Consider the following 12,285-nt stretch of genomic DNA (forward strand, 5'->3'; position numbering starts at 1 on the left):
CCAAGAATAAGTCTAGTTCATTCAAGTATTTTGATATCAGTACTGGCACTTTAATTTGCCAGTCAACTCTGGTTGTATTTGTGAAGAGCTACCCTATTTTTAAATTGTAGACCCTAACCTAAACGTATTTAATGGCTTTTCCCTATCCTTCCATTTTATGAGACTGAAGGAATTTTGCAAAGATATAATGAAAATTAAAGAGGCAAATCAAATGTTTGGAGAAATAAATACAATTTTATTTAAGGAATGCAGGCTGTGATGGGATGGATTCCAAATGAGCCCCAACAACTGAATAAAAATCAATGAAAACAAAAATGTCCATTTAAACTCAGGCCTAGCATTTTTTAGTACGTTAAACATCTAAAACCTAATACACATGGCTAGTTTTTATCTTGACAAAACTTAGTTCAGGGGGAGTCTGCAGGCCTCACCACCCCTGTGGATGTTGCTCAAGATGAGTTCTGCTACAAGAATTTTAATACACTTGGTTATCAACAGCACTTTAGGGAATCAACATTTTAAAGTCTTTTCTCTAGAAAGCCAAGGCTCTAACACCACAGCCTAGAACAAGTCATTTAGAATATGGAGTTTGGGTGGGCTGGGAATATGGCCTAGTGGTAAAAGTGCTTGCCTCATATACATGAAGCCCTGGGTTCGATTTCTCCAGCACCACATATATAGAAAAGACTAGAAGTGACGCTGTGATTCAGGTGGCAGAGTGCTAGCCTTGAGCCAAAAAGAAGCCAGGGACAGTGCTCAGGCCCTGAGTCCAAGGCCTGGGACTGGCAAAAAAAAAAAAAGAATATGGAGTTTGGGGTCTTTTCTCTGGATATTCCTACCTGGCCTTTTACTCCCAGGTACTGCCCAGCTCACAACAGTGGTTACCTCCAACCACAGGGCCCGGGCTCAATTGCCATCATCTACTCTAGCCATTTTGTCCTGTGTGTTTGGAATGCTGCTGCCAGCTTTTGGGTAAGGGAAGAGGAGAGAATGGGGTCAGATAGAGGGGAGGAAATGGGGCAATTGTAGGTTGTCAACTTGGAGGCCAAGAGCCTGGACCTAATGTGGGCTCAAGAGGCCTTCCTTCAGCTCAACTAGGCTCCTGTTCCAGAAAAAGTAGCCGACTCACTTGTCACTTGCTTGAGCCACTCATCTCCCATCAAAAAGCCAGTACAACTCAAAGGTGATTTATTTCAACAAGCCTTTATTAAAAAGTAGTGTCAGAGAATATTATATATTCACCTCCCCAGTCCTCAAATTCAGTGGATCCACGTGACTCTTTAGGTCCTACTTCTTGTGCCAAGCAGTAACATAAGACTACAAATGCTTAATGTATCTAGCAAATAAGTGATAAACTGCTGCCATTACTACTAAACTGATTTGGTAGATTTCTGGACTAGAAAGAAAAATGTGGGCTTCTCTATTTAGGAGACTCTGAAAGAACCAATATTGACTATATTTAAAAGTGAGTCTTCATTTTTATTAGAGTTGGTACAAATGTGCAATACAAATTTTCTTACTCTCTTCTTGTTGAGCTATTCTTTTCTCCAGTTCTTTTAACCAGTTGAAAAGGATTACTTTAAGAAAGGTGTCCTATATTTATAAAGAAAGATAAAAGAAAAAGCAGTATTTGGGTCATGGGAAATAGACAACTTTGGCCGAAGAAAAAAGGCTGGGCAAAGGAAGAATTTCAAGCATTATACTTGACATTATGTCTAGCATCTTCTGCTGAGCAAATGCACTGTGTGCTGGCCTTTTTAGAAAGGATGCACTTAAATAAAGTGATCTTACCCCTAATTCTGTTAAAAATTTATGTCTCCCTATGTTCTTTGCAAAATTTTGACCTCAAAGACCAAACAACATAAGAAAGAGGCAGCATCAGCTAAGCTATTACTCTCAAGATGGAGGCAAGTGGCAGGTTTTTAGAAGTTACATTACTTCTCTTCTAAACTTCATCTTACTAGTTCTCCTACTTCCTTTCTCTTTATCTTACTTTACACAATACAGACAAGTCTTATTAAGTACAGCAGCTGAGACTGTGTGATGGGAAAGTTCTGCCTGAAAAGGAGAACCATTCAAGAAAAAACTACCTGTACTCAACATGGGAACTATAGTGAAGGCTGTGAGGATAAAATATAAATATAGCCTGTAATGATTTATTAAATTGGTTTTACAACTTTTGAACCTTTTTCAACATACAAATAAGCCAGAGAATTTTCATTCATAATTTAACACATGATAATAAAAAGTGGTTTAAAAACGGACTCATCCTTTCATGTTCTCATTGGTATCAACAGTAATATTCTTAAACATATTTAATTAAGAAGTTTATGGAAGGTTTGTTAAATGATGAAAAAATGGACGACCATGAACACACCCTTTAATTTCATTTGCAAACTGATGCTTCATTCTATGGATTATATTTTTGATGTCTTCTTTTGGTAAATACATAGGTAGTTGTCTAGATAGACGTACTGCTTCTCCCTGTGAAAAGAAAAGTCATACATTTTATCATAATATTCCCCAAAGCAAGAAAAATAACATCCTAGGAAGAAATAAGAAAACTGATTACTTCTTTTTGTTCCCTCAATGAATATGAAACACCCATGTTTTATGTTTTGGTGATATAAAATGAACATGAAAACAAGATCCTTGCTCCTATGAAAGTTGTATCCTAGTGCAGAAGAACAGAAAACATATGACAAAGAAAATTATAGTGAATAAATAATGCATTCAATTAGGCAACTTTATAAAGTGATTTGTGGTTGGCAAAGCTTACATTAAAATACAGCATTTTAAAGCTGTTTAAATTTACTGTTATGCAAAGATTGTGGGGAAAAAAAGTATTTCAGGCACAGAGGTAAGAAGTTCTGAATGAATGTAGCACAATTACTAAAAAGAAAAAATGAGCAGGAAGAGTAATCAGGCAAGAGGCACATCACCTTCTCAGACAGTGACCTGATTAACTTTTAATATGAATACACAGAAAATAAGCAGGGTTTCTGGTTTTTTTTGTTTGTTGTTGTTTTTTTAAACAAAGCTTGATACTTTCACATTTTACTGTAATTAGTCACTGCTATGTGAAGTGAGGTTGGAGGCAGGTCAAAAAAAAAAAAAAAAAGAAAGAGGTCTTGCCAACAATCCCTACTATCCACACTTCTAATTTTCAGTGGATGCTGTTTAGAAAAGTAAAACTTCCATTTATTCAACAGTTTATATCTTTTACTTTGTCTTTCTTCTGCTAAGAGATTCGGGCTTAGAACTATTACAATTAATTTTAGACAAGAATATGGTTTAAGTTGAACTGGAATCAATTCTAAGGGGCCTAACTACAGAAATTAACTGGGGGGAAAAAATCTCATCTGTGAGATTCTCAAAATGAACCCAAGAAATAATGGTATTGCAAAGAATCATAAATTTACCACCATAAGTTTACGATGGAAGAAAAAAAGATTTTTGCTTTGTTTTTCACCATTACTGGGGTTTGAACTCAGGGTCTCCAGCTGCCTTGGCTAGCACTCACTTTACCACTCAAGATATGACTCAAGTTTTCTCTGAGTAAACTTAACAAAGCAATCCAAACTCCTTGAAAGAGAGCAACAAGCCAAATCCCAAGCCAAAAAACGGAAGCAAATAATTAAAATCAGAGCAGAGTTAAATGACTGGGCACCCAGAAAAACCATAGAAAGAATCAACAAAACAAAGAGTTGGTTCTTTGAAAAAAATTAACAGGATAGACTGACCCTTAGCAAACCTGACCAAAAAACGAAGACAGCACACCCAACTAAACAAGATCAGAGACAAAACATCACCACAGAAACAACAAAGATCCAGAATATAATAAGGGACTATTTTCCAAACCATTATATGCCAACAAAATTGAGAACCTGGAAGAAGTCGACAAATTCTTAACAAAAATTGATATGCCCAAATTAACCAAGACATAAATCTACTGAACAGACCCATATCCAGCAATGAAATTGAAAGTGCAATAAAAGATCTCTCTTCCAAGAAAAGCCCAGGTCCAGATGGATTCACAGCGGAATTCTACAACACTTTCAAAACAGTATCACACTCCTCAAACTCTTCAATGAAACTGGAAGAGAAAGTTCACTACCAAACACATTCTAAGATGCTAGCACAATGCTAATCCCCAAACCAGACAGGGACACATCAAGGAAAGAGAACGATAGAACTCTCTCTTTTTTTTTTTGGCCAGTCCTGGGCCTTGGACTCAGGGCCTGAGCACTGTACAGTCCCTGGCTTCTTCCTGCTCAAGGCTAGCACTCTGCCACCTGAGCCACAGCGCCCCTTCTGGCCGTTTTCCATATATGTGGCGCTTGGGAATAACGGAGAGCTTCATGTGTAGGAGGCAAGCACTCTTGCCACTAGGCCATATTCCCAGCCCTAGACCCATCTCTTGATGAACATCGATGCAAAGATCCTCAACAAAATTCTGGCCAACCAACTTAAACAAGTCATCAAAAAAATCATACACCATGATCAAACTGGATTCACTCCAGGGATGCAAAGTTGGTTCAATATATGTAAGTCAATCAATGTAATCCACCACATCAACAGGAGCAAGATAAAGAAAGAATCACATGGTTCTATCCCTAGATGCAGAAAAGGTGTTCAATAAAATCCAACACCCATTTATGATAAAAGCCCTGGAAAAACTGGGATTCCAGGGAACATTCCTGAATATAATAAAGGCAGTCTATGACAAACCAACAGCGAGCATAATTCTAAACGGTGAAAAGCTAACGCCATTCCCTTTACAGTCAGGAGCAAGACAGGGATGTCTGCTTTCTCCTCTCCTCTTCAACATAGTACCAGAATTCCTAGTCAGAGCAATTAGGCAACAAGAAAATATAAAGGTGATCCAAATAGGAAAAGATGAAGTTAAACTTTCTCTCTTCGCAGATAACATGATCCTATACCTAAAGAACCCCATAGAATCTACTCCCAAGCTACTAGAGCTGATCCAAAACTTTGGCAAAGTAGCAGGATATAAAATAAATCCTCAAAAATCAATGGCTTTTATATACACCAACAACCTGAAAAGTAAGGCTGAAATCAGAAAAGCAACACCTTTTGCAATAGCCTCAAAAACCATAAAATATCTAGGAATAACCTTAACCAAATAAGTGAAAGAACTCTATGATGAGAACTTTAAAAACCTAAAAAAGGAAATTAAGGCAGAAGTAAGGAAATGGAAAAACTTCCCATGCTCCTCGATTGGGAGGATTAGCATCATGAAAATGGCAATATTACCAAAAGTTATCTACAATTTCAATGCAATACCCATCAATATCCCAACATCATTCTTCAATGAAATAGAGGAAGCAATTCAGAAATTCATATGGAACAATAAAAAAACCTGAGTAGCAAAAACAATCCTAAGTAGAAAGAACAGTGCAGGAGGAATATCAATACCAGACTTTAAATTGTACTACAAAGCTACAGTAATAAAAACAGCTTGGTACTGGCATAGAACAGGCCTGAGGACCAATGGAACAGACCTGAAGACCCAGAAATGAACCCACAGACCTAAGGCTACCTAATCTTTGACAAAGACGCTAAAAATACAGGTTGGAACAAAGACAGACTCTTCAACAAATGGTGCTGGCAAAACTGGGTCAACACCTGTAACAAACTAAAACTAGACCCCTATTTATCATCCTGCACCAAAAATCAACTCAAAATGGATCAAAGACCTGGAAATAAAATCAGACACCCTGAAAACTCTGCAAGAAGAAATAGGAGAAACTCTAGGACTCCTTGGCACTGGAAGAAGCTTCCTCAAGAAAGGCCCAGAAATCCAACAAATCAAAGAAAGGCTGGACAAGTGGGACTGTATCAAACTGCAGAGCTTCTGCAGGGCAAAGGATATAGCTTCCAAGATAAACAGAAAGGCCACAGATTGGGAAGAGATCTTCACCAACCATACAATGGACAAAGGCCTCATATCTAAAATATACACAGAACTCAAAAAGTTAAATTCCTTCAAAACAAACAATCAAGAGAACCAACAGCCGTCTCAACAAATGGGCTGAAGACCTAAAAAGAGACTTCTCTGAAGAAGAAATGAGAATGGCCAAGAGTCACAAGAAAAAGTGCTCTACTTCACTGGCCATAAAAGAAATGCAAATCAAAACAACATTGAGATTCCACCTCACCCCAGTAAGAATATCCATTATCAGGAAATCTAATAATAACAAATGCTGGAGAGGATGTGGCCAAAAGGGAATCTACTACATTGTTGGTGAGAATGCAAACTTGTTCAACCCCTCTGGAAAGCAGTGTGGAGGTTCCTAAGAAGGCTAAACATAGAGCTCCCCTATGACCCAGCAGCCCCACTTTTGGGCATCTACCCAAAAGACTACAAGCAAGACCACACTAAAGCCACCAGCACAACTATGTTCATCACAGCACAACTCGTCATTGCTAAAACATGGAACCAACACATTCAAACATTTTAGGAGGAAGCATTTAAAATAGACACTGGCCAAAAGGGAACCCTACTACACTGTTGGTGGGAGTGTAAACTTGTTCAACCACTCTGGAAAGCAGTGTGGAGGTTCCTCAAAAGCCTAAAAATGAGTTCCCCTATGACCCAGCAGCTCCACTTTGTGGCATCTACCCAAAAGATTACAGGCAAGACCACACTAAAACCACCAGCACAGCTATGTTCTCACAGCACAATTTACCATCGCTAAATACAGAACCAACACACATGCCCATCAGCACATGAATGGATCAAGAAAATGTGGTAAATATATACAATATACATATACACAATAGAATTCTATGCCTCTATCAGAAAGAATAACATTGCCCCATTCATAAGGAAATAGAAAGACAGGGAAAAAATCATAGTACATGAAGTGAGCCAGACCCAGAGAAACATAAACTCTATGTTTTCCCTAACTGGTAATAATTAGTACATGTCGAGGATGGTCCTAGTAGAAGATAACAACAGCTTAATACCTATGTACATATGAACACATAAGATGATGAGCTTCAAGTTATGGAAATAAATGGTTTATCATTGGTGCTGTTATTTTTCAACATACCATGTGAAATTATGCCATTTTCTTTTGTCTTTCTTCCCCAAGGTTTTACCCCTGATGTCACTATAACTGATTTTGATACCCTGGGTACTGTGTATGTGTTTATTGGAACTAGGAAAGGGAAAGGGAACATCAAAATGGAGAGACAAAGGATAAAAAGTGAGCCAATGCAACAGCAATACTTATAAAACTATATGCTGTAAACCAACTGTACTGGGGGGAGGGAATTGGGGAGGAGGAAAAGTGGGAGAAAAATGAGGGAGGAAGTAGTAAGTTTGATAAGAAATTTACTCACTGCCTTACGTATGAAACTGTAACCCCTCTGTATATCACTTTGACAATAAATTAATTAATTAAAAAATAAAATAACAATTGACCTTAAAAAAAGATATGAGTTGAGCCCAGTATTCTGCTGGTTACTTTGGAGATGAACTCTCTTAAGACTTTGCCAACTGGATTGGCTTTTAGCCAAGATCCTCCAGATCTTAGCCTCCTGACTACAATGACTGGTGTGAAACACCAGTGTCTGACTGATATAAAATAATTAACACCTCTTAGAATATATTTATTATTTTTAAGCCATTTATTAATTTATTAAGGTGGGTAGAAAACTGAGACAGGGGGGATTGAAGGAGGAGGTAACAAACAGTACAAGAAATGTACCCAAGGCCTAATGTATGAAACTGTAACCTCTCTGTACATCACTTTGACAATAAACCAGTATTAAAAAAAACATTTTTAAACAAAAAAGGTTTGGGAATATAGCCCTGTTTGTATAGTGCTTGCCTAACAAATGAGGCTCTGAGTTCAAACCCTGTATCAACTAAAATAAAAATAAAACCTAGTCAATCTGAATAATCTAATGATGTGTACCTCTAAATAATGTATCACTTTCCGAGGTCTACATTCATAAATTTCCTTTGCATTTTTGTTTAGTATAGCATTGAGAATTTCTTTTAAATCTGTTACTCCATAGAATGGGAGACAATTAGCCATTGCTTCTATTTCCAAGTAGCTTTCGGTAACGGAAACGCCTAAGAGAAAAAAATAAAAACACACATAGTTTAGTTAAAATTATATTCCAGAACATGACCATTAAGAACAAAACCACTGTTAGAACATTTAGTGAACCTTCATGAGGATTTAATCGTCAACACAAAGTTTTGTTTCTTGGTTGGGCAACAAATAGTTTCCCATAGGATTTCACATTAAGTCATAAGTGCTCATTGACACCACATGTGCTTTATATAACTTAATTTAATCTCAATTACAGCTGGTCTGCTCCTTAGGTTTGCTTACAAAATTTCGTAATTTGGAGAGAAAATGGAGTCCCATGATATTTATTAAAATAAAAATGATTTAAGTAGTTTAGCAAACTGCTGCTCTTCATGTTTTATCCCACTATTCTAATATTTATTTTAAAGTTCTAGGTTTTACTGTATTTTAATTTATAATTAATAACACTAAAACATAAGTTATTAATATGAACTAATCAGAGGGGAGGAAATATTGATATTTTAATTAATTTTCTAGGACAATCCAAGTGCTAGTGGCTTACAGTTATAGTACTAGCTAGTTGGGAGTTAGCACAGGCAGAAAAGTTTATGAGACCCCTTCTTGAACCCATAACTGGGTACAAGTGGCATGCACTTATCCTCAACTACATGGGAAGCTGGTTTTTAGAGGATTGTTATGCCAGGCCAACACAGACTGAAAGTTCACAAGACTCTTCTTCCATGAAAGGAAAGTTGGACACACAGTGGCACATGCCTATAAATCTGAACAATGATAGTTAGCAATCTGCACAATCTGCAATCTGAACAATGACAGGTAAAGTAGATGGATTGAGACTCAAGTGAGTTTCTGGTCAGGAAGTGAGACACTACTTTAAAAATAACAGGGCTGTAGGTTTGGCTCAACAGTAGAGAATCTATCTAGCTACACAAGGACCTAGGCCCAAATCTTCAGTACTTCCAAAAAAACTCTGCTATGCTCATGTTTAAAACTGAAATGTTACCTAAACGATTTCGATAATTGCCATTAAAATTAATGCTAACTATGATTAATTAGATAATCCATATAGCACATATTCTAAAGCAATAAATTTGGCTCGAGAATACATAATTCTGGAAGAGAGCAGAGGTTTATCACATTTGTCTATTTTTGTAATAGCATTATTAATACTGAAATTCATATGATATTAACTAGAAAGAAAAGGAGTTAAATTTTGGATTAGTAGCTATTAATAAATAAGAAAAGTAAGAGGTGTGATTTAACCTTGTGAGTTTCAAATCCTAAGACTTCAATGCTGTAATCTCTCACCTGTTCTTAGTTACAACTAGTTTCCTGATCTAAATGGCAGATGCAATGGTGGCAGAGTACACAGTCCAGGTATTATAATGGTTTTCCTCAGAGAACAATTAGAAAATAGGTAAGATGCTCTATTACAGCACCAAAAGGTGAGATTGAGTCAATAAAGAGAGATTAAATAGTTTGAGCAGTAAGAAGAGTTCAAATAGGGCTTGAATATATATATATATATATATATATATATATATATATATATAGGCAAATGGTAAGCTGAAGAATATTGTAGTTCACATCTCTGTTACATATTTGTATAGATATGAAAATATCCAAGCTGAGAGTGGTGGTAGATGGTAGATGACCATAATCCTAGCACATGGGAGGCAGAGCTAGGAGTTTAAGGCCAGTCTGGGTCTACAGTGAGTTCAAGACCAGCTTGAGCTATATAATGAGACTGACTCAAAACAAATAAGCAAACAACAAAAGCAGAAGAACAAGAAAGAAAAAAATCTAAAATTCTACATCTAAACACTTTTTTACTCTTGTATAGATATATTAACTGACTAGATATGTTCTGATAATTATATTTCAAATTTATTTTTAATTTCTATGTTTATAAAAACATATATGGGGGGCTGGGGATATAGCCTAGTGGCAAGAGTGCCTGCCTCGGATACCCCAGCACCACATATACAGAAAACGGCCAGAAGCGGCGCTGTGGCTCAAGTGGCAGAGTGCTAGCCTTGAGCGGGAAGAAGCCAGGGACAGTGCTCAGGCCCTGAGTCCAAGGCCCAGGACTGGCCAAAAACAAACAAACAAACAAACAAAAAATATATGGAGAACTTTCATTTGTAACTATGTAGCATTAAACTTTCTAGACATTTCCATAAAATTACATAAAATACTTGTCAATTTTCAGGGAGAATACATGGTTCATTAAGTTTTCAATTTTCACAAATATAAAATTATTATTAAAGCAGTACAGAGAGTTATTTTTGTCAATAAGCAAAGCTTTCAGGGTTCACATTAAAACGTTTTTTTCCTTAATACCAGATATATTCTTTCTTTCAGATGCTTTTATCCTTATCCAAAGATACTTTGTGACAACTGAAAAACTGCTGATTCAAGTTAATATACTACTAGAAAATTCTCATTAAATTAGAAAAAAAGTTGTTTAAACAATGAAAAATGGCAGTAAAAGATGAGTAAGAAAAGAAAATATGAATGTCTCTTAACTTGTTACTGAAAAGTCTTGTTGGAATTTGGATATACAATTTACATATCAAGTCTAAATACCTAGAACTGAGGTAGGACTTTAAAAGATTAGGATAGATATCTCTCAAACTGCAAAAGATTACATTTGGAACATCAAAATATATCTTATATATACCTAGCTCTATACTTTTATACATGTCTCATTTGCCACTGGAGTCATTCCTCACACTGCCTGTGCCCCTTCATACAGATGAAGGGAGAAGTCAGCGAAGGAAGCTTGGACAGACAGAAGTTTAAGTATGGAATCTATAAAAGTACAAATTGGGGACTTGGAATATGGCTTAATTGTAGAGTGCTTGCCTTGCATGGATGAGGCACCAGGGTTTGATTCATCAGCACCACATAAACAGAAAAAGCCAGTGAGCTCAAGTGGTAGAGTGTTAGCCTTGAGCAAAAAGAAGCCAGGGACAGTACTCAGCCAAGTCCAAGCCCCAGGACTGGAAAAAAAAAAAAAAGTACAAATTGGGGTCAGCAAAGAAAAGTGAATTATCCTTGATAGATGTTTTCTTTTTACTTATCTATCCACCTAGTGAATTTCCATATTAAACAAAAGAAAAGGTCTTAAGTCATGGAATCATATCCCTTTAAACAGTAAGACTGCTGATGCTTCATGTCCACTAACCCAAGCAAGTAAATACTTTTTTTTTTTTTTTTTTTGGCCAGTCCTGGGCCTTGGACTCAGGGCCTGAGCAGTCCCTGGCTTCTTCCTGCTCAAGGCTACCACTCCGCCACTTGAGCCACAGCGCCGCTTCTGGCCGTTTTCTGTATATGTGGTGCTGGGGAATCGAACCTAGGGCCTCGTGTATCCGAGGCAGGCACTCTTGCCACTAGGCTATATCCCCAGCCCAAGTAAATACTTTTTGAAAAAGGAGTAACTATTTTTATTAAGTCATTCCAGTACCCTATACATCTATTCGTTTTATCATCTAATGATGTAAATTAATAATTTAATTAAGCAAAGAAAGCAGTTTGAACAGTTTTCACTGGCAAAGACTACAATAAAATTACCTAATGGATTAGTTAGGAAAACTCAAATATGCAAGGTAGTACATTAAAAAAAATACCAAATTTGTTTGTTTCAAGATCAGAGGCAATCTTATTAAAATAAATCTGTTTTCAGACAGATGACAATAGCTTTTAAACAAAGTCACTGATTTCTGAAAATTTGAAATCCAAATGTAACTCTTATAACAAGACTTATTATTCCATGCCAGAAAATATTAAATCACACGATCATACCTGGTATCAACTTTATCTTGAAACCATTTGCTGTAAGACGAGCATCAGACAGGTAAGTCCATCCACCACATCTTTGGTCATCTGATGCCATTTTACACAAAATCTCTAAATAATGAGATCCATTGAAAAGACTGAAAAAGAAATTATGGTACTTGAAGTTCAATATACTAATTGAACTAAAGAGAATTTAAAGAAAAAATTAATCTCCATAAGCCTTTTTAAAGTTTTTTTTAATCATTAACCAAATTCAAAGACATAAGTAGTCTATAAGAAAGTGGTTTACATTCCTGTTAATAATTTACAGAAGACAAACTACATAGAAAGAAGAAAGGACAACACACACACACACACACACACACGTTCTGTCTTCTAGAACGTTACATACTCT

At 36.5% G+C, this 12,285-nt stretch overlaps 1 protein-coding gene across 6 annotated transcripts in view; it reads right to left on the reverse strand.

The window, feature by feature from the left end:
- Nucleotides 1–1,458: 1,458 nt before the first annotated feature.
- The window catches only part of Pms1 (PMS1 homolog 1, mismatch repair system component), a 77,156-nt gene continuing 66,329 nt past the window's right edge, over nucleotides 1,459–12,285 (reverse strand). For all 6 annotated transcript variants that reach the window (XM_048345092.1, XM_048345089.1, XM_048345091.1 and 3 more), the window contains 3 exons: nucleotides 11,898–12,028; nucleotides 7,950–8,110; nucleotides 1,459–2,484 (listed from right to left, as the gene is read on the reverse strand). In XM_048345092.1, the coding sequence (XP_048201049.1) occupies nucleotides 2,329–2,484; nucleotides 7,950–8,110; nucleotides 11,898–12,028 (448 nt within the window). In that variant the 3' untranslated portion in view covers nucleotides 1,459–2,328. The remainder of the gene's footprint in view (nucleotides 2,485–7,949; nucleotides 8,111–11,897; nucleotides 12,029–12,285) is intronic.

This window comes from Perognathus longimembris, chromosome 4 (assembly GCF_023159225.1).
Source record: "Perognathus longimembris pacificus isolate PPM17 chromosome 4, ASM2315922v1, whole genome shotgun sequence".
In the NCBI taxonomy this organism is placed as follows: domain Eukaryota; kingdom Metazoa; phylum Chordata; class Mammalia; order Rodentia; family Heteromyidae; genus Perognathus; species Perognathus longimembris.